The sequence below is a fragment of the Propithecus coquereli genome, unplaced genomic scaffold, assembly GCF_000956105.1.
Source record: "Propithecus coquereli isolate 6110/MARCELLA unplaced genomic scaffold, Pcoq_1.0 Scaffold28, whole genome shotgun sequence".
Classification (NCBI taxonomy): Eukaryota; Metazoa; Chordata; class Mammalia; order Primates; family Indriidae; genus Propithecus; species Propithecus coquereli.
In genome coordinates, this window is record NW_012148396.1 from 13192640 (window position 1) to 13215241 (window position 22602).

The following is a 22602-nucleotide window of genomic DNA, read 5'->3' on the forward strand; positions in this document are numbered from 1 at the left end:
AGGAACTTAACTTTTAAGTGTCCTGCTTAAGATATTACTCTGTTCAGGAAAAAAGTAGCTGATGTAATGTGATATTTAATAATGAACTTTGCAGTTTTTTAACAGAGGGTATAAAAACGTTTAGTTTTGCTACACTATAAAGGTAAAAGTAAAGAAACAGGGTGGACCTTCATAGACCACAGGAAAAATACCATGCTGTATTAGGATGAAATTACTTACTATTTCTTAATGTTACTTAATACTGTTTACTAGAACATAGTTCACTTTACATATTTCTTTATGTTTCAGATGCAGAAAGAAAAAGCTTGTACACTCTCTTTCTGGAATCCGTGCAGTCCCGGCTTCGACGTGGAGAAGATTCCACTCCACAGGTTCTTACTGAGCAACAGGCAACCAAAGAGAACCTAATCAAGATGCAGTCCATTGCTGAAAGGCATCTTGAACTGGATGATATTCATGATCCCCTGCTTGCCATTAACTTTGCAAGGTGTGCACACCTGCAAGATTTTCAGTGGTCGAAATGGTAGAATCTGTGCAATGTTTATAACTCTTTGTTTCTGCCAGGTAGAGCTTTCCAGCCTTAAACACAAAAGTCCTTGTAGCCTATCCTTTCTGATGAACAGAGTACAAGAAGATGTTGTGTTCCCTTATTTCAAATGTATAGTATGGCGTCTGTGTTGTTTGTGGAAGTCCGGCCATCTTGCCTCTGTGCCCTCAGGCCCCTCAGGGTGCTGTCACTTGCCCCAGAGATGTTCCTGAAAGTCTAGGTCACAGGCGAGTGTCAGGCACACCTTGAGTTGGGGTCTCCCTTGGCATAAAACGTGTCTTAGGCTTAAGCTGCTTTTAAGCACTTAGACTAGTGGAATAAGTTGTTAATGCCCACACAGTGCTGACTGTCTGATGGCCAGCATTCACTGTGTGCAGTCCTAATAACTAGAACGACCTCCTCCAGTACCTGACCCTGAGGCAGCAGCGACTCTGAAAGACTGGTTCACTCAAAGGATATTTTGAGGAGAAAGATTTCTCTCTTTCTGTAATAGTTGGCAATTTTAGGACCAAAGGTAAAAATGGGACTCTGGGGGTTTGACTTAAGAGAATTCTGTTGACAGTAGCTCATGAAAAGAAGACTCATGTTTTTTTCTTGAAGGTTGTATTTGGAGCAGAGTGACTTTCACGAGAAGTTTGCTGGTGGAGATGTATGTGTGGATAGATCGTCGGAATCTGTGACATGCCAGACTTTTGAATTAACACTGAGATCTTGCCTCTATCCTCATATTGATAAGCAGTATCTAGATTGCTGTGGAAATCTCATGCAAACTCTAAAAAAAGATTACAGGTGAAAAGGAGTAATTTAATTTTGAAAGTAGTCAATAGCTGATTATACCCTAAGAACAGATTATTAAAACCTGTATTTCAAGTCAGTTTTTATTAGAGTGGAAAATGGTTATGCAGTGAATGATTTTTTTGAGAGGATCAATTGACCATCAGTATTTTCATAACTATGTTGTGAAATTTAATTTTGTTTATTTCCGAGACTCTGTCCCAAAAGAAATACAAAAAAGCTTATTACACAAGAATACCCATCACAAAGTTTGCTATTAGAATGAAAAACATGAAATTACTCAGTAATAGTGGCTAGTTCTTTTAACTATGGCATATCCATAAATGTGGCATTACTGTATCCATGTATGAATTTTGTAAAGTTCATAAAAATTATGTTGATTAAATAGTAGGATATATGATATGGTAGAACTATATTTTTTTAAGTGCATAAAAAAAATACTGGAAAGAAATACTCCAAATATTAACTGTAGAAATTCATGCATGGTGGGATTTGGATTAATTTTTTGTTGTTACATTTTTGTGACTGCCCAATTTCCTATTTTCTTTTTTTTTTTTTTGGAGACAGGGTCTCGCTCTGTTTCCCAGGATAGAGTGCGGTGGTGTCATCATAGCTCACTGCAACCTCAAATTCCTGGGCTCAAGTGATCCTCCTGACTCAGCTTCCCAAGTAGTTGGGACTACAGGCACACACCGCCACGCCTGGTTAATTTTTCCATTTTTTGTAGAGATGGGGGTTTTGCTCTTGCTCAGGCTGATTTTGAACTCCTGATCTCAAACGATCCTCCTGCCTCAGCCTCCCAAAGTGCTGGAATTACAGGCATGAGCTACTGTGCCTGGCCCAATTTTCTATTTTCTATAATGATATAGAAAGATACCATTTCTTTTGATTATTTAAGGAAAATGTGCTATTTTTATCATTGAAAAAAGTCTTTAACAGGTGTTAACAATTCTAATTTTAGTAAATGTAGGATATAAACTTGTTTTACTAGAAATGTCAGGGTACAACACCTGGTATTGATCCAGAATCCTGCCTTATGAATGTCAAAGATCTTCCTGTTGCTTATTTTCTTTCCATTCAGGTTGGTAGAGTACTTGCAGGCCATGAGGAATTTTTTCTTAATGGAAGGTGGAGATACCATGTATGACTTCTACACGTCAATTTTTGATAAAATAAGAGAAAAGGAAACCTGGCAGAATGTGTCTTTTCTTAATGTCCAACTCCAAGAAGCAGTAGGACAGCGTTATCCTGAAGATAGTTCACGGTAAAATATGCAAGGCACCTTTTTTTAAAATTAGTATAAAATAAACCATGTACCAAGAAGTCTTCTATGAAATACATATATTATTTCATCCTCACACTGTCCCTATATGTCTTACCAATATTATTTTTCATATTGGAAAATTCAGGTAGTGGGTAGCTAAGTGACTCCCAGTAAGTGAGAGAAGATGAGGTGGGCCTGTGCATCCTGCAGGGTCCAGTGGCCTCCCCCGTGGGCTTGGAGCCTGTGCTTCCTCTCTCAGCTCCCACACCTCACTGGCTGCCAAGTTCATCAGTCCTGTCTCCTAGGGACCATCCCCCACCCTCTCAGGGCTGGCTCAGAGCTCTCCTGACTGCCTGTGGCCCTCATCCTTGCTCCCTCCCACCAGAAGGGACTTGAGCCTCACCAGAGTGACTGTAGAACACTAGCACCACCCTCCACTGCACACGCTCAGGCTCCTCATGGGTGCCTCCTAACGGATGGGCTAGGCTAAGCTTCGTCTCAGGAAAGAGAGCTTTTTACTGTCTGGCTCCATTTTCCCAGCCTCATGTCCTACACACATAAACACCATCCTCTCTGCTGCCACACTTTGCACTTTAGGGACTTGGAAATACTTCTGGGTTCCCCAAGTGCTATTCTCCCCACCACCCAATGACATGCTCTCCTGTTCCATGTGGTCTGCACGCTCCATGTCTTCATGTGTCTACCCTGTGCTGGGAGTCCCAGAAGGGAGGAAAGATCGGCTCTCTATCGCCTGCTTAGCTCAGCACCTGACGAAATATTTAGCAGATGCCTCTTGAGCACTGGGTGAATGCAGATATATCAGACTCTGAAGAGCTAAAAAAATTCTGACTAGTTCCTCTGCTTGGAACAAATCTGCTAATTGATAATCTCACAGTGCCCTTTACAGCTCTGGCTCAAGGTTAACCCCTCACTTTACACCTTCCATAGTGTGCATCCAGGCATCATCTCTTAGTACCTCTGTGACTGGGAGAGTTGGCTCATTTCTCAGTAACCACCGGTGGGACTGTTGTGAGGATTAACTGAGACAAGGGCACTTTCAGTGCCTGGCACCCGAACATTTCCATGTACGTGTTTGTTGCTTTCTTTCTCTTGAGAGTCATTCAAAACCCATCTTAGGAATGCATGGATAAAGCAGTGCCTGACACCTTTGCTGTAGGAGGCTGCATCTCATCCAAATGGGGCTCAAGAAGGTGCTAAGCTCACAAGCGTGGCTCACCTCACATGATATTCTCATCCTCCCCCAACCCATCCTGAGCCTGTTGCCTAAATTTTACCAGAATTAAGCTCCCTGCCTATTACCATTATATTTTCTTCCCCAACTTCCGCCTTTTTTTCCAGTTAACTTATTACCATTGTTAAGTATCTCTTGTATAACTAAACTCATTATTTAAAAGCTTCCCCCTCCCTTATTTCTAAAACCAATTTTCTGTTCTAGAGTATGTTAGAAAATATACATTTATTGGAAATTTGCATTCCTTTTACGAAATACAGTATCTTGTTTGGAATATTACGTAAATAAATGTTAAAATACTAGTTATTTTAAAAGGACATTTCTATATAACATAGTACTTTTACAAACTAAAACTGAAATTTCTTTTATTTAGTCTGTCTATATCTTTTGAAAATGTTGACACAGCTAAGAAGAAACTACCTGTTCATATTTTAGATGGTCTGACGCTGAGCTACAAGGTATGTGCTGATATTCTTTGTACAAACATTGTTTTCTGTTAAAATTAAAACATTCAAGTAATGGTTACTTTTTATTCTAATTTTATGTTCTTGTTTTCATAGGTCCCATGGCCTGTGGATATTGTCATAAGTTCGGAATGTCAAAAAATTTACAATCAAGTGTTCCTTCTCTTATTGCAAATAAAGTGGGCAAAATATAGTCTGGATGTTTTACTATTTGGTGGTAAGATTTGTTTTCAGCAGATAAATCATAATTTAATTTTAGCCCTGAGAAAAAGAGGTTGTTGGTATTTGATTGTTTTTTTCTGTGTATACAAATGCCAAAATGAAGAGTATTATAGCAACAGTTTTAGAAACATCAAGTATCTGAATAAAATATCAAGAAGTTGTATGTACATTTGATCAAAAATGCAACAACTTGATTAGGAATGTAGCCAGAATAAATATTCTTCTTGGGTTATGCAAAAATTTCTAGTGACAAGTTAATGGGACTTTTACCTATTTCATGATAGTGAGAACAAACGTGATACAGGGAACTTTTCACACTTTGTCTTCCAAAGGCACTGAAGTCTGGTCCCTGCCGTGCCTATGTCAGAGTGCTTTCTTCAGGGCTGCTGCGCCCCTCACAGTTCTCACCCTGTGTGATAGTGCAGTCGCTCTTGCCACCCACTTCGTTCTTTCAATCTTTTATAGAGCTGGTTGGTACTGCTGAACGACCACAGTTTAAAGAAGGCCTTCTGCATGAACAAGACATAGCTGCTCAGTTTGGACCACCAAAAGAACCAGTAAGACAGCAGATTCATCGGATGTTCCTCTTAAGAGTGAAGCTCATGCATTTTGTGAACAGCTTACACAACTACATCATGACCAGGGTTTGTGTCTACCTGTCTGCCTCAGTTCTGTCACCTTATTTATACAGTGGAGTCCACAAAATACTTACAGATTGTGAAAATGGAACATATAACAAATTCGATCATAAAATAACATGGCAGTGGGGAAAATTTTTTTTAAACATTCCAGAATATGTGTACCCAGAGACTATTGTCCCTCTTCTCCAGCAGCCCCGTGGTGCAGCTACAGCCCCTTTTGAAATTGCCTTCAGAACTTGCTGCATAGTCCTTTAAACTTCATCAGTGGTGACAGCTGTCCCTAGAAAATGGCTTCAGTATTTAATAACAGCCAAAATTCTCAGGCTAGTGTGGTGTGAAGGAGGAAGATGCAGCCAGATTATGTACTTTTTTCTTAAAAACAAGAAGTAAGTCACTACAAAGTAAATGAAACTGCTTTTCTTATACATCTTAAAACCACTTCTAGAGGAAGTTCTGAAAGAGGAGTTCAGATATTTGAGCAAGAGCAGTATTATTAGAGGATAGTACTCATTTGTGGTTTAAAATTTAGAAACCCCCTCATTCATACCCATTCTGGTGTATGAGTTCTAAGACCCTTCTTGTTGGGATGAAGTGACCCCTGAGGCCTGTGTGTTAGGCAGGAAGGGTGTGGCAGATGTGCTCTGTGCTCCTGCTGACTGTTCTACTGGCCTTCACGGGGCTGGCCCTATGCCCTTAGTTGTTAAGAATAAATAGTAGGAGTTTAAGTTTCTTCCTAGTTTTTTGTTTTTTATTTGAAGTACATCTGTGTTCCTTTTAGAGAAAAACCAATATATGAAAAATGGAACTTGTAAAAACATATAGGTGTATTGTAATTATTTGTATTATAAAAATAATACTTGCATTTATAACACATTTACCTGATAATTTTTTTTAAATCAGTGCATCTTCTATGCAGTTTGATGTCCTTGCCCCTTCCCCCAGGAAATCTGTTAGTCCGCGGAGTTGGGCGTTCATTCCCTGTGTAAGTGGGTGTCCTATGGGACTGGCCCACTGTCCTCTTAGGATCAGAACACATCTAGTCAGCCTCTAAAGAATGGTACTTGATGAAACTTTACAGATCTGATTATTGAAGGAAGAATTTGAGAGGAGTGGAAGAAGTTGATAAAAAGTTTTATGTGCAGCACAGGAGTCCTCAAAGAAGTCTGCTGATTTAAGCTTTTCATCTTTCTCTTCCAAGATTCTGCACAGTACAGGGCTAGAGTTTCAACATCAAGTCGAGGAAGCTAAGGATTTAGATCAATTGATTAAAATTCACTATAGATATTTGTCAACCATCCATGATCGATGTCTGCTGAGAGAAAAGGTATGTGAGATTTCTCTTGCAAATGTGGCCATGGTGGCATGAAGGAAGCTGGGTGTGTGGGGCTGTCTGTCTGCTTTGGGATTTTGTGATTACAAAGCTTCTGTCCTGCAGAATATTCTTTAAGGAAGGACTAGATCAAATGTTGCAAATGAGCTCCCTGTTACTGGAAATTACATCTAAGAGAAACGTGAGAGCTGTGTTTTGACAGTTGACCTGTGTTATATTTGAATTCAGTTGGAAAACTGTCTGCAGTTGTGGAGTAATTGTACATTCAACCTAGTGTAAATATATGAAATTATATAATATTGCAACCATTGGAATTACTTGTCCCAGTTTCATTGGTGAATTTAAATGGCTATCCCAGGAAAATGGTAACTTGCTGTGTTGGTTTGACTGTACTGCTAATGCCACCTGGGTCCTGTGCATAGTAAATGCATGGACCCAACCCCAGGTGGGCTTGGTTCAGAGCCTAGCACCCTTCCTTATACATATAGAAGGTAGTCACTGTGCTGATGCACTTTTTCTTTGACTCATTTAAATTAGGTAAAAGTGTTGGTATCAGTGTCCAAACCTAGTTACAGAGTCTGTGTTCTGTGACTTTGGTCTCCAGGTCAGCTTTGTGAAAGAAGCTATCATGAAAGTGTTGAACTTGGCTCTCATGTTTGCAGACGGCTGGCATGCAGGCCTGGGGGCTTGGCGGTAAGTATGTAGCTCAAGAAGCATCTGTGTTGTGACCATTTTAAGCTTCTCTTTTAACTGCCTTCATTCAAGGAGCCTTTTGTCATCCTGGCAATACATCATAACCACTATATTTAAGAAGAATTTGTTCACTAAAACTAGACAGCATCAAGTTTTGTGTAATTCTTAGCTTGGCAAAGTGGTGCCCAGCTGTAGTCCCAGGTCCTTGGGAGGTTAAGGCAGGAGGATCACCTGAGGCCAGGAGTTCGAGACTAGCCTAGGCAACATAGCAAGACTCCATCTCAGAAAAAAAAAAATTTATACAATTCTGTTATGAGAGGTAAAATAATAGGAAAAATCTGGTCTTTTACTTAGGATGAACAAATATTCTTAGACTATATTCATGTTTTGTTATATAAGTTTTGTTAAATTTTTATTATGAACACCTTCGAGCATCTACAGAAGTGGGGAGAATGGCATAGCAAACCCTATGTGCCCATCACCCTGCTTCAGCAGTATCAGTGAGGGCCAGCTGTGTCATGGCTGCCATCCACCCCCACTCACATTTGCTGAATTATTTTAAAGCAAATTCTGGACATCATGGTAGATTGTAATCCAAAGTTGTGTCTTGGATGAGCCCTAAAAGATATTGTATAACTTAGAGTGTTTGTTATTCACATGTGTCATATATTAATAGAAAGGCAAATGCCCTGAAGTGAAGCGACAGTTGAGGATCCAGGAGCTCTTCCTGTCCAGCAAAGACCATCCTCTACTGTTAACTCGAATGTACAGCTCAATATTTTGTCCCTGTCTTGTTTGTAAAATGAACGCAATGATAATTCTGCTATTACTTTCCTGAATAAAAAGTACATGTCTGGTTGACCAGGCTGTTATGATAGTTGTTTGTCCTTGGTCCGTATTAGTGAAGAGACGAGAGTTCATTATGGTGCTAGTGTAATTCAAAATCTTAACCTCTGTCTATACTCTAAATGAACAAACTAAGACAGTAGGTAAAAATAATTGCAAGGGTGGAAATAGAAGTCTTACTTGTTTTGTTATTGCTGTCTCAAAGTGTGTAAAATAATTTCGTTTTTTGTGTCACTATGGAGTGGAGGAGAAAATAACACTGCACATATGCTTTGCTAAAATTGAACTCTTTCAATTTCTTCTACAAATAAATTGTGAGGAAAAAGCAGGATGTGAGGGGACTTAAGAAGAATATCAAGCACCACAGTTTATGGAAGTTCATTGATCCTGATTCAGACTTACAGCAGAAAAGTGGGGCCAGGCATGGTGGCTCACGCTATAATCCTAGCACTCAGGGAGGCTGAGGCAGGAGGATCACTTGAGGTCAAGAGTTCAAGACCAGCCTCAGCAAGAGCAAGACTCCATCTCTACTAAAAATAGAAAGAAATTAGCTGGACAACTAAAAATAGAAAAAATCAGCCGGGTGTGGTGGCACACACCTGTAGTTCCAGCTACTCGGGAGGCTGAGGCAGGAGGATTGCTTGAGCCTAGGAGTCTGAGGTTACTGTGAGCTAGGCTGATGCCATAGCACTCTAGCCCAGGCAAGAGAGTGAGACTCTGTCTCAAAAAAAAAAAAGAGAAAAGTGAAAAATTGTGGAAGTAATGTGAAATTTGCTTGAATACCATTGATTATTTGAAGACATTAAAGAAACATTATTTTTAAGTAAATGATATTGTGGCTGTGTTTTGAAAGGAGTCTTTATATTTGAAGTATACATTTATACTTACAAAACATATGTAAATGAAATGCTCTGATGTCTCAAATTTGTTTCTCAATACTGTGGTGGGGTTGCGGAGGTGTAAGCCTGGTACCTGGCATGGGTGCCAGTGAAGGCTTGGTGCTGGGCCATGGAAGCCTACTATGAAATTCTCTTTTGCATGTGTTTGACATTTCCCTTTTTTTAAAAGAAGGGGGGGACTTTTATTAAATAATTTCAAATTTTAGGGCTTTTTGTTTGAGTAGCATTGTTTGTGTGACATGTAGATGAGCATTGTCTTGTAAGAGGATTGGCCTGTCTCTATTGACCAATCTTGGCCGTTTAATCGCAAGCATCCTCATCATTTCGTCCAATTGGGTACAGTAGAAATCCGCTGTAATTGATTGACAAGGTTTCACGAAACTGTAGTGGATAATACCAGTGCTGGACCACCAAACAAATCATTAGCTTTTTTCGATGGATATTTGATTTGGACTGTGTTTCAGCACTTTATCCAGTCATTGTGCAGAACGCCTGTGATTGTCAAAAAGAGTCTGTTTTTTATCACATGTAACAATACGGTATAGAAATGGATTGCCTTTATGTTATGACAGCAAAGAAAGGCAAACTTTGAGACAATTTTTTCTTTTGACATTTGTTTAATTTTTGTAGACCCATCTATCCAGCTTCTTTACCTTGTCGATTTGTTTTAAATAGTCTAGTATTGTTGGAAGAGTAATATCAAACCTGATTGTAGGTTGAGATGGATTTGCTTCCGCTAACAGTTCTTAGTTTACCATTATACCCCTTGGTCTCAGGTCATCCACGTGGCTCATTTTTAAGATTAAAGTTACCAGAATGGAACTTTTAAAACTGTCAACATACTATGTGTTCATTAGCCACATCTTTTCCAAACTCTTTGTTGATATTTTGAGCTGTGTTGTATTGATGACAGAACTCATGTTTGAAAGTAATACAAATTTTTGACCCATCTATGGTTGTACAAAAATTTTTCCAAAAAAAAACCTTGGAAGAGAATCACAAATCTAAATGTGCATTTGAAAGAATGAGTATGTACCTTTACAATAAAAATAAAAAAAGAAGTATCAAAGTGAAATGTCACAGATATCAACTGTCAAACTTAGTATTTAAGGAGATCGGACATTTCATACTTAATAACCTGATACTAACCTCCTATGCACTTACTTAAATTGAAATTTACTTTTTTTCCTAGGATGGAATCTATAGAGAAAATGGAGTCTGATTTTAAAAACTGCCATATGTTTCTTGTAACCATTTTAAACAAAGCCGTCTGTAGAGGATCTTTTCCCCATCGTGAGTATATCATGTTAAAATATTACTACTTGTATATTTTCTTTTAGCTTAGTCTGTGTATCATTGTTTTGTTACTGATTGCATGAAGAATTAGAATTTCTCACCATTTTCAAAACTGAAAAGTCCCTTAGCAGTTGTGCCATGCTTTGAATTACTTTTTCAGAGTTACAGTGAGGTGAGTGAATATCAAATTAAAGCCTAAAATTAAAGATGTTACTTTCTAATATACCATTGATTACACCAGTAGATTTCTAAAACTAATATTAAATAAAGCAGATGATAGAATAGATTTCTGTCATACTTTACTATCGTGTAATTTTTGTAACTGTTTCTTTTCAAAAGATAGGTTTGTTTTTGTTTTTTGTTTTTAGCAATTTTAAAACTCCCAAGGCTGCCTCTTATCACAAGGAAATGTGTACCTGACAGTTCAGAACTCAATGTGCGAAGTAGGCAGAGAGGTCTGTCGGGGGGGTATGGGGAGAAGAAAGCCATGTAATCTGCAGAAATAAAGAGCTAAGTAGTATCTTTTTGCCTGACTTTTTTTGGTAAAGTATACAGTTAATCTCTCCCATTTCTGCATATTCAAATTGTAATATAATTATTAAGCATAGCTGAACACTTAAAAAATACTGTTAGAATAGTGTTAGAGGAATCATTAATGCGATTGTCCATTTTTGCATTGGGTGTTATACAAGAGGTTTCCATTCATAGGTTAGAATGTGGCACTTTGTTAAGTGACTCCTGATTTCATGACTTATGAGGCAGGTGTGATTTATTTGTTCAGTGAAATGCCTGGATTTTTTTCTTTTCAAAATTAAAAATAGAACATATGTTTAAATACACTTTTGAATTTATTAAAGCCTTATTCGAACATTTTAAAAATATTTAGACCTTTTTTTTTTTTTTAACTTTATTTTTATTCTTCCCACAGTGGAATCTCTAGCACTGTCACTCATGGCTGGCATGGAGCAAAGTTAAATATCTTCGGTATAATAAATATCTCAGACTTCACCTTTGTTCAGTTCACCATATGCAGCTGAAAAGTGGAAATGTTTCTATTTTTGTTCATTTTAAAAACTTATCCACAACCTAGGTAAATGGATTGTAGGTATTTTCTCTGAAAATTATTGGGTAGTGTATAGGGTTATGTATATAAAATTGTGTAAATAATGCAAGTGTATATAGGCCATTTACTCTTATATTTCCTACTGTAAGATACAGATTTATGGTATTGATACCTTTAAATTATATCATGTTTGAAAATGTAATTATTGGTATTAAAAATAAATTAAAACACTTAAAATTCTTTTATACTCCTTTTGCTGCTATACTTCAGTCACAGAAGTCTTTTATGTAGAGTTTTATATGCTGTCTTCCCTAAAAGTTATGTTAGATTTGCCTATCCTAGAAGTGTTTATATTTTTTATGCGCCTGGGAAATTGCAAAATTGAAAATAGCTTCAGCCAATATCAATGAATATCAAAAGCCAACCTCACTTAGAGCTAACTATTGGTACATACTGTTGTCTGGTATTTCTGAGCAGTTTTTATGAGCTAACCAGTTATATCTTAAATAAATTATACTTACTGTTTAATTTTTCCACATTTTCTTTGTATACTTCTTAGCATGTGTATTAGTCAGTGTTCTCCGGAGAAACAGAACTAGTGGGACAGAGAGAGAGAGAGATACAGAAGAGATTTATTATGAGGTATTGGCTCATGCAGTGATGGGGTAAGAAGGCCCATGATCTGCCATCTGCAAGGGAGGCCTGGGACAGTCAGTGGTGTAGTTCCTGTCCAAATCCAAAGACCTGGGGACCAGAGGGGCCAGTGGTGTCCCAATCTGACTTCAAGTGCTTGAGAACCAGGAGCACCAGTGTTGGAGGGCAGGAGAAGAGAGGTATCTCAGCCCAAATAGAGAGCAGATCTGCCCTTTCTCTGCCTTTTTTTCTATCCAGGACTTGAGCAGATTGGATGATGCTCACCCTTATTGGTGAGGCATCTTTGTTCAATCCAGCAATGCAAATGCTAAACACTCTCACAGCCACAGCCCCAAATAATGTTTTGCGAGTCATTTGGGCATCCCTTAGCCCAGTCAAATGACACATAAAATTAACCATCATAGCATGTTTCTAATACTTAGGACTCAGTACTATATTTGGTACTTATTTCTTTTCTAAAAGCAATCACTGAGCTCCAAATAGCCCTCAGAGCCAAGCACCAGCACACCCTTCCTCTTAGAAATAATCTTGACCATCTTGAAGCCTCAACATTTCCTACATGGAGAAGGCAAAGCCCGGAGACAAGCCTACTCAAATCCTGGACTTTACTCCTAAGCCTCAGAAGAAATTCACTGGGGAGGCCTTCAAATGCCGGGGATGAACAGCTTCTTCCAGATCTCAAGAAAATACCGTTACTTAGCCCAGCAACTGTGGGGTATGTGAAGTTGCTTGTGGTCTGGTCCTGTAGGTCAGAATGCTATGGAAATTGATGGGAATGTCTGCTCCTGTAAGGCTGACATGATGAAGGGGTCATCATTTAAACAGAGATGGCCTGGCTCTTTCGGTAAAATTCTTTATACTTAGCAAAAAATCATCACATCAGATATACTAAAACACACTCTTGCTAAACTGAGTTATCAGTGTTTCTAAACCTGGGATTAGAGGATAAGTTTGTGGGGCGGGGGGTGGTTTTGTTTTTTTTGAGACGAAGTCTTCTTTGTCACCTGGGCAGTGGTGTGCGGTAGTGCAGTGGTGTGATCATAGCTCACTGCAACCTCCTGCCTCAGCCTCCAGAGTAGCTGGGACTACAGGTATGCACCATTATGTCCAGCTAATTTTTTTATTTTTTGTAGAAACAGGGTCTTCGCTCTTGCTCAGGCTAGTCTCAAACTCCTGGCCTCAAATAGTCCTCCCGCTGTGGCCTCCCAGAGTGCTAAGATTATAGGCTTGATCCACCATACCCAGCCAGAAGGTAAATGTTTAGGAAAGGAAATATTTTCACTTAAGAAAATTAGTATTTGGAATTTGTTGTCACTTAAACTAAGATTTTATTCTCTATCTATATTTGCCCTTTTTTTGAGACTTTAGAGTTTCCCAGTGAAGATTAGCAAGTTTACATTGGGAGAAGAATAGACTTTACAAACTGTCACCAATTGGTTACTTTGAGAAGCAGCCTCTGAGATGAAATTAGATGTGAAACTGCCCCATAGACAGAAGGGAGAGGGAGCCCGACTGGCCAGAGAGGAAAGCTAGTCTGCAATTCAGGTCAGTGGAAGTGGCCTGTCAGGTTGTCCTGTGTTGGGGAAGATGGCCATGCCTTTTTACCTCACCTCGATCAGTCACTGGTGGAGGGTCGCTGGTAAGAGCATGACCTCTGCAGCGGAGACAACCCCAGAAGCAGCTGCAGCTGAGGCTCTCTGCAGACAGCACTCTCAGGAAAGAGGGTGACAATTCTTTCTTGGAGAAGGATCTGGGCGTCACATCGTCATGTCAGCTACATGCATCAAATGATTGAGTTTTCTTAATAAAAAGGCATTTTTAGGCCGGGCGCAGTGGCTCACGCCTGTAATCCTAGCTCTCTGGGAGGCTGAGGCGGGTGGATTGTTTGAGCTCAGGAGTTCGAGACCAGCCTGAGCAAGAGCGAGACCCCGTCTCTACTAAAAAAATAGAAAGAAATTATCTGGACAACTAAAAATATATATAGAAAAAATGAGCCAGGCATGGTGGCTCATGGCTGTAGTCCCAGCTACTCGGGAGGCTGAGGCAGTGGGATCGCTTGAGCCCAGGAGTTTGAGGTTGCTGTGAGCTAGGTTGACGCCACAGCACTCTAGCCAGGGCAACAGAGTGAGACTGTCTCAAAAAAAAAAAAAAAAAAAAGGCATCTTTACACCAAATCTAAGTAAGACCTGCTCTTATCTCATTTTTGTGGAAAAGCTAACACTGTGGTGTACATTGCCCTATCTTATGTGTGAAATGGATTGGATCTTTTTTACTTAATTTTTCTTATTCTGTTTGGACTTTTAAAAGATATTTTTTTAAACCATAAACATTTTTCCAGTCAGGCATGTAAGGAGCCTGTAAGTCATCACTGCCAACCATACAGGAAAGAAACCAAAACTCTTCTTACAGCCATCAGAAAATTGAGGTTACTAAGCAAGTATAGTAAAGTAGTATTTATTAGAATGGGGGTGATGGGTACGTGGGTGTCCACTATAAAGTTCTTTCAGCCTTCCCCGTGTCTGGAATTTTTGATAATATGTTGTAAGAAACAATATCATATAACAGCATTAAAGTTTTCGGCCAGGCACAGTGGTTCATGTACCTCGAGGCCAGCCTGAGCAAGAGCGAGACATCCGCCATCCCTTTCTACAAAAAATAGAAAAACGTAGCCAGGCATGGTGGTTTGCCTGTATTCCCAGCTACTCGGGAGGCTGAGGCAGGAGTTTGAGGTTGGAGTGAGCTATGATGATGCCACTGCACTTCAGCCCAGGCGACAGAGTGAGACTGTCTCAAAAAAGCAAAGTGTCAGTCAGGGCTGCAGTGATTCCAAGGCTCGGAAGAGAATCTGCTTCCCAGCCCCTTCACGTGAGCAGGACTCAGGTCCTCGCTGGCGGTTGGCCAGAGGCATCAGTTCCTAACCACCCAGGCCTCTCCAGGGCTGCTCATAACATGGCAGCCAGCCTCCCTCAGAGCACTGGCGGAGACCCGAGACGTAAGCCACAGTCTCTTTACAACCTTTTACTGGGATCACATCCTCTCACTTCTGCTGTATTCTATTAATAAGTGAATCTCTAAATCCAGCCCACATTCAAGGGGAATGGCTTACATATGGAATGGGTACCAGAGTTGGGGACTTTGGGGGTCCCCTTAGAGGCTACCACAGTCTGCCCTCTGGCCTCCTAATCATTCCTGTCACTTCAGACATCAAAGTACAGGCACTCCCTTTCCAAGATTCCCAAAAGTCATCCCATTACAGCATCAGTTCAGAGTTCAGAACAGCATCATCCAGACCAAGTTCAGGTGCTGATGGGGCATCTCAGTGTAGTTCCTTAAATACAGCTGCTCGCTCAGTTCCTTCCAATCGTAACATATGTGACACTGGAGAGACAAGCGAGCTGCCCCACACGCCGATAGGTAATGGTGGGACAAGCATGGGATAATCACTACAGACATTCCTGTTCAAAGGTGGTGGAGTGGTGGAAATGGGAGGTGGTAATCCCGCTGACCGAACGCTGGCGGTCTTCAGCTAGGTCTGAATAACTCTCCATGGCTCCTAGTCCTGCCCTCTGGTGTTTTGGTTCTGCACTCAGTCATCTTTCCCTTTTCCTAAAAGGTTTCACATTTGCAGCAGAATTGTTTTCTCTGCCTCCTCTTGACAATAGACTCCTGGAAGTCCAAAAGCCTTTCCTCAGTCGTAAGATCTCTGTTTCTTTCAGCCCAAGCCAGCAGTTTTTCTGGTGACATAATACTGTTAAAAACTCTGAGTCTCCTGTGAATCTTCTCAGGTCCACTCTACTAGACAAAACCATAACCATAAATTTCTGTGAAATAAACCTTTTTCTGCCTTGGATTCCTCCTGAGTAGCAACCTTTTTGAGTTTCCTAAAGACCCAATTGTTTGAGAGGATCTGTGGAACACATTCTTAATCTATTTACAGAGCCTTTGTGTCACTGAATGATACTGTGAGGCACAATTTTTTATTTTTCTGATGTCTTAAGATTTTACACTCGTCTTTAGACCATGTTTTCTTGGCAGTGCCATGTATTTGATCTTTGCTCAATGGTCATTTTTTATTTTAGCATCATTGGCCACTTCGAGAGGCTGAGAAATTTCAAAACCATCAATTCTGTCTCCTTTTTCTTTAAACCATTAAATCATTCTCTCAGATTATTGCTTCTCCTCTCACTTCTTACTATAATCAGCAAGAAGAAACGGAGCAGCATCTTTAATACTTTGCTTGAAAAATCTCGTTAGCTAGATCAGTTAGTTCATTAGGTATAATTTGTCCTTTTGGTAAACTGCAGGCAACAGCATTGCTAAACTTTCTGCTGTTACTTAACAAGGACCTTCTTCCTTCAATTTCCAATAACATTTTTCTCACTTTCTTCTAAGCCCTCTTCTGCAACTTCTGCAAAGTCCAAAACTCTGTGAACAGTGTGTTCAAGACACTTTGTCAGCAAAACTCTCCTCACGCTCCAGTCGCAGAGCCACGCCCATGTTCTAGGTTTTGCTACAGCAGCACCCCCCTCCAGACCAAATTCTCTATCAGTCAAGGTTCAGTCCAAGAAGCAAGAAGCAGAACCACTAAAATATATATCTAGATAGATAAATATCCCGTGTATGGCGATAATCATGGACCTTTGGGGATTCTGCTACAGGGATTTGATCTTACACAATTAATAGTGTAAACTGATTAATCAGTCTCCATAGGGCCATTTGTCATCTGCATCTGATGCTGAAGCTCAGTGGCCACAGAGCAGGCAGTTGAGAAAGAGAGAGAACAAGCTGGCGTCCGTCCACAAGTACGTGCCAGAACCCCATGCGGATGGACCAGGACCCATCTAGTTCTTGCTGCTTCTGACCTTGGTGGTGTGGATGTGCTACAAAAGCTGGGGCTTTTTGTTACGAAGCTAAACCACACACCTCACGCGGGAGTCAGAGGATCCAGGGGAAAGCAGTGGTGCAGGCCTGGCCACTGTCTCGTGTTAACAAAGTGAACCACGAGATACACAGCAACATGTGCGAGCTACAAGACAGCTGCTGCTTCACTACTCCCTCCAGGTTGTAGGGGCTGGGCCCAGAAGAAAGGATTGATGGAAAGAACGTGAGCAAGGAGAATGAAGAGTCAGGCGAAAACGCCTGCCCGAGCGGCTTGTTTGCTGAGTGCAATGGTCAACTGAAAACAGCTGACCTGTATGGAAAGAAAGGATGGATGGATGGATGGAAAGAACGTGAGGGTCAGGCGAAAATGCCTGCCCAAAGTTGCTTGTTTGCTGAGTGCCAAGGTCAGCTGAAAACAGCTGACCTGTGTGAAAGTTGTTAAAGAAATTAACAAAGGGCCCTGACTCTTTGCACGTGTCCTCAGAAATAAATACAGAGGAACTTAGCTGAGGAGGCCATTTTCTCCTTTAGATTTTGGTTTCTCCTCTTCTCTCTAAACACTATGTGTTTTGAGTAATCATTCGTTCCTTCACTACTGAGCTCAGGAGCGAAAAAGTAGCTGCAACACCAAGTCTCTCTTGAGAACCTACAGAAAAGACAATTCTGGTAAATGTAAGTCAGCTTAGCCAACGCAACACATTACGAAGCCTCCACAACAGCTGGAGCTACCCTTAAGTTAAGAAAGGATAATTTATTGTCAAGGAAAATCCTCCTATAACCCAAGGGCAGGAATGTCAGAATTTGAACCCAGAAATGGACAAGCGTTTCATACACAAGGAATGCTCTGTCTCTGGTTTCTATTTCTCCAAGCTTATTAGCTTTATTTTCTTTCTTAGGAGAATACCTTTCTCTGCTGCACTTTTCCTGTGGTGGCTGGAGGATGAATGCTCACAGCTCCCAAATGCATGACTAGCTCTTGGTTCCTGTCTTGGCCTGGGTTCCCCAGAAATACAACCAGAGACAAAGATGCATGTGCTTCCACTCTGATGGAGCGTGGTGCCTGTAGCGGTAGTCAGAGAAAAGAGCAGAGAGTCAGCGAAGGATGAGGGCCAACGGGTGTGGGGTGCACCGGCGAGCTGACCACAGCTGAGTGAGCCTGCCCCGTCTATCAGAGGTCCCCAAGAAACCCTGTGGACTGTGTCAGGAAGACAGAAGAATTTACCTGCCAGCTCCCTCTCACATTAGTCAAAGGCCGGTCTCAGGGGATGTGACGTCCTCTGCACATCCACACTGTCCATGTGTGAGTTCCAAAGGCTGTAGTGCTTCTTTGTTGACAGGGAAGCCCCAGGGCAGGAGGGAGAGGTCCAGGTGGGCACCTGAAGAGAGGTGCAGTTGGGGGTTTTGTTGGAGTACATGCAGACCTGTTGCAAATGAATCACAGGCCCTGCAGACAGGAGACTGTTCCATGACCCAGAAAGTTCCAATTCTAAACTCCCAACCAAGGTTTGCACATTGAGTAAACTTGGGTCAGGTGTCCACCCCAGGTTTAATAAAATGTAGCAAGAAATAGGAGACCATGTTATACAAACACAGCTGCTGAGATCCTACTACTGTGGAATGGGGAGATCAGTTAAGAAGGAATTAAGGGTCCTCTTGGTTAATACAATGAGGTGTTAAAAAGTATTGATGTTGGAAATAAGACAAAGTTATAATTATTTGAAGATAATATAATTGTCTTCCTAGAATGACCACTCCTTCAAAAGATCAAAAGATAATGCTGTAAAACTAGTTAGAATGCTTTCCTATAAACCAATAATAGTTAGAAATATACCAGTAAGTTAGAAAATACACTGAAGTGAAATAACCCATAACTCCAAACATTCCTGCTACATTCAGGCTAAGGTGTGGGGACTTTCTCCTGTGCCAAATGAGGAATGTATCAAGATTAGAATCAGCTGCAATGATAAAAAACCCAAAATACCAAGGTCATAAAGAGGGTAGAAGTTTCTCTCTCGTGTAAAAAAATAAAGTCTGGAATTAGTCCAGCTCAGGTTCCTGGTGACAAGGTCCTAGGCTTCTAACTTTGTGGCCCCCTTTCCCTAGCACAAAGCTCTCATTCCAAGTTTCATGAGGGTTGCTTTAACATCTGCATTCCAGCCGCAGGAAAAAGGAAATGCTGGAGACTGACATCTTCTTTAAAGACACCTTCCAGAAGCTGACCACACCATTTCTGCTTAGATCCCATTGGCAGGAATTTTGTATCTAACTACACCTGACTGTAGAGAAATGTGTACCCAGCTAAAAAGGCAAAGTTGGTGGTGGTAATCCGTCCACTAACAAGGAAGAAGGGGCAGCAGATGTTGGCGGACCACTAGCAGTCTTTACCACAGTAAGAGCAAGAGAGAGAAATGATCAGCACCGCACTTTACCTTTTCTTATGTTTTGGTATGGATTGGTATTGTTTTCAAAACTGAATCTCAGAGCAAAAATGGAATAGGGATCTCCAAGGGCCTGCCTGCCACAAAAACATGAAAAAGTCAATCAAAAACCGTCAGAATCAACTTTGTCAGAGCTCTATAATCGTTAAAGGTTTACAGCAATCAAGCACAACCGAATCAAGAAAAAGACAACTTCAAAACTGTAGAAAAGCTTTGTGCACTTTTATTTGCCTTTGTCTCACTCCCCCACCCCCCGGGCTCAGCACTGGGCTTGAAGGCAGGAGCCCACATTCCCAGTGCAGGCCCCTGGTCCCTGGCTCCAGAGGGAGCAGAGCACACCTTATTGCAAAGAATTACATGTTTCTGTTTTAACTTGTCAGGGTACACCTAAAGGACTGGTGCAAGGTGCTTGCCTTTGTTTGGCTGAACCCAGAACCCCCACCTTCCCCAGGGCAGAAAAGCAGTGGGCATTCCTCAAAAGCATTGTAAGGCAAAACAAAACGAAATAACCCACAGCTACCCGGGACAAAAGATTATGGTTGAGGCTTATGATAGAGTACTGCAAGCCTGGGAGGAAAAGGTGGGGAGAATTTCTTGAGGAAATTTGAACATTCATTCAAAAAAACTTGTGTAGACTGTGGGATTTAGAAAGTCACAAACGTGCAAACATACTTAGAAAAGACCTGAGAAGACTTTAAACTTTCACCTCTGGCTGATTTCTAGGCTCAGTGCAAGGACAAAGTGATGGCTAAGGCAGAGTGTTGTAAACAGCCTAAGTGTAGAAGGAGTGCCCCAGCACAGAGCCAATCTGAAAAGACTGGGAGAGGTTTTTCTTTGTTTTCCTCTCCTCCTTCTCCTCCTCCACCTCCACTCCTCCCTTCCTCACTCCTCTTCCCTCCTCCTCCAGCCTCCTACTCCTCTGCCTCTTTCTTTCCCTCTCTTCATGTAAGAAAATCTTTGTCAAAACACTAGCCAAACACAAGCTAAAGAAATACAGACTTCAAAGGCCACACATGATAAAGAATACAGACTTTACTAACACAGTCACTAAACAAACAGCTACAGGCAAGCAGCAGAAACTAACCCTGATGGGGGGGGAAGAATCTGACTTCCATAGTTACCACATTACAATATTCAAAATGTTCCATTTTCAATGAAAAATTATGAAGCCTGCAAAGAAAAAAGAAAATATGGCCGGAAGAAATTAACAGAAAATGATCCTGAGGAAACAAAGGCATTGAACTTACTAAACAAAGAGGAGAAAACACTTCCTAACTTATTCTATGAGGTCAGCATTACCCTGATACCAAAGCCAGACAAAAACATCACATTAAAAGAAAACTGGGGTCCAATATCACTTATGAATATAAATGCAACAATCCTTAATAAAATATTAATACTAGCAAACCAAATCCAATAATATATTAAAAGGATTTTATGCCATGACCAAGCAGGATTTATCACAAAAATGGAAGAGTGGTTTAACGTAAGAAAAACCAGTGGAGCTTAACACATTAATAGAACGAATGATAAAAACCACACGATCATCTCCATTGGCACAGAAAAAGCATTTAACAAAATTCAACACCCTTTCACAATAAAAACACTCAACAAACTAGGAATAGAAGGGAATTTTCTAGACATGATAAAAGTCATTTATGAAAAACACATACCAAACATTATACTCAATAGTAAAAGACTAAAAGCATTTTCTCTAAGGGCAAGAACAAGGTAAGAATACCCACTTTTACCACTTCTACTCACATTATACTCACTGTATACTCACTGAACTACTCACTGTAAGTTCTATCAAGAGCAATTAGGTAAGAAAAAGAAGTAAAAGGCCATCTGAACTGGAAAGGAGGAAGTAAAACTATATTAAACAGATGACATGATCTTACATACAGAAAATCCCAAAGATTCCCCAAAGAAACCCACAAAAACTACTAGTGTTAATAAAATGAATTCAGAGAAGTTTCAGAGTACTAGATTAACACATAAAAATCAGTTGTAGTTCCATATACCAGCAATGAAAAATTTGAAAAATAAATTAAGAAAACAATCCTATGTGAAATAGCATCTAAAAAATTAAAAATCTTAGAATAAATTTAACCAAGGAGGTGCAAGATTTGTACACTGAAAAGTACGAAACATTGCTAAAAGAAATTAAGTAAATGTGAAGAAATCTCACATTCATAGACTAGAAGAAAATATTGTTAAGATGGCAATATTCCTCAAAGCAATCTACAGATTCAATAGAGATCCCTATCAAAACTCCAGTGGCCTTTTTGTGGAAATGGAAAAGTTGATCTTCAAATTCATATATAATTGCAAGGGGCCACGATTAGCCAAAACAATTTTGAAAAAGAATAAAATTGCAAGACTCACATATCCTGATTTCAAAACTTACTACAAAGCTACAGAATAAAAACATTGTGATATTGGCATAATGACAGACATATAGACCAATGGAATAAAATTGAGAGTCCAGAAATAAACCCATACACTTATGGCCAATTGATTTCCAACAAGGGTGCTAAGATCATTCAATGGGGAAAGAAATGGTCAGCAAGTAGTGCTGGAACAACTGGGTATTCAGTTGCAAAAGAATGAAGTTAGACCCCCTAACTCATGCCATACAAACAATTAACACAGATCAATGATCTAAATGTAAGAGCTAAAACCATAAAACTCCTAGATGAAAACATGGAATAATATGTTATTTTTTGTGTCTGGAAAATTTCATAATAATTTTGAGGTTTATTTATTTTGTGATACTATTCGTGTCAGTTGTTTTTTCCTTTTTTAAAAAGTTTTTTTTTTTTTTTAAGAGACAGGATCTGTTCTGTCACCCAGACTGGAGTGTAGTGGCACAATCATAGCTCACTGGAGCCTTGAACTCCTGGGCTCAAGCAATCCTCCCACCTCAGCCTCCGCAGTAGCTAGGACTACAGATGTGCACCACTATGCCCGGCTAATTCTTTAATTTTCTGTAGAAATAGAGTCTCACTATGTTGCCCAGGCTGGTCTCAGGAACTGTTAGCCTCAAGTGAACCTCCTGCCTCAGCCTCCCAAAGTGCTGGAATTATAGACATGAGCCATCTTGCCTGGCCCAAAAGTTACTTTTTTTTTTTTGAGACAGAGTCTCACTCTGTTGCCCCGGCTAGAGTGCCATGGTGTCAGCCTAGCTCACAGCAACCTCAAACTCCTGGGCTTAAGCAATCCTACTGCCTCAGCCTCCTGAGTAGCTGGGACTACAGGCATGTGCCACCATGCCCAGCTAATTTTTTTTTCTATATATTTTTAGTTGTCCAGCT

General features: G+C 40.3%; 1 protein-coding gene across 1 annotated transcript in view; it reads left to right on the forward strand.

Moving 5' to 3' along the window:
- Positions 1-11388, forward strand: part of TUBGCP5 (tubulin, gamma complex associated protein 5) — a 37923-nt gene extending 26535 nt beyond the window's left edge. Inside the window, exons 11-20 of the mRNA XM_012647967.1 lie at positions 289-487; positions 1148-1336; positions 2424-2606; positions 4232-4316; positions 4419-4539; positions 5010-5188; positions 6384-6509; positions 7120-7208; positions 10146-10246; positions 11178-11388. Coding sequence (XP_012503421.1) covers positions 289-487; positions 1148-1336; positions 2424-2606; positions 4232-4316; positions 4419-4539; positions 5010-5188; positions 6384-6509; positions 7120-7208; positions 10146-10246; positions 11178-11224 — 1319 coding nt within the window. The 3' untranslated portion in view covers positions 11225-11388. The remainder of the gene's footprint in view (positions 1-288; positions 488-1147; positions 1337-2423; positions 2607-4231; positions 4317-4418; positions 4540-5009; positions 5189-6383; positions 6510-7119; positions 7209-10145; positions 10247-11177) is intronic.
- Positions 11389-22602: the final 11214 nt, after the last annotated feature.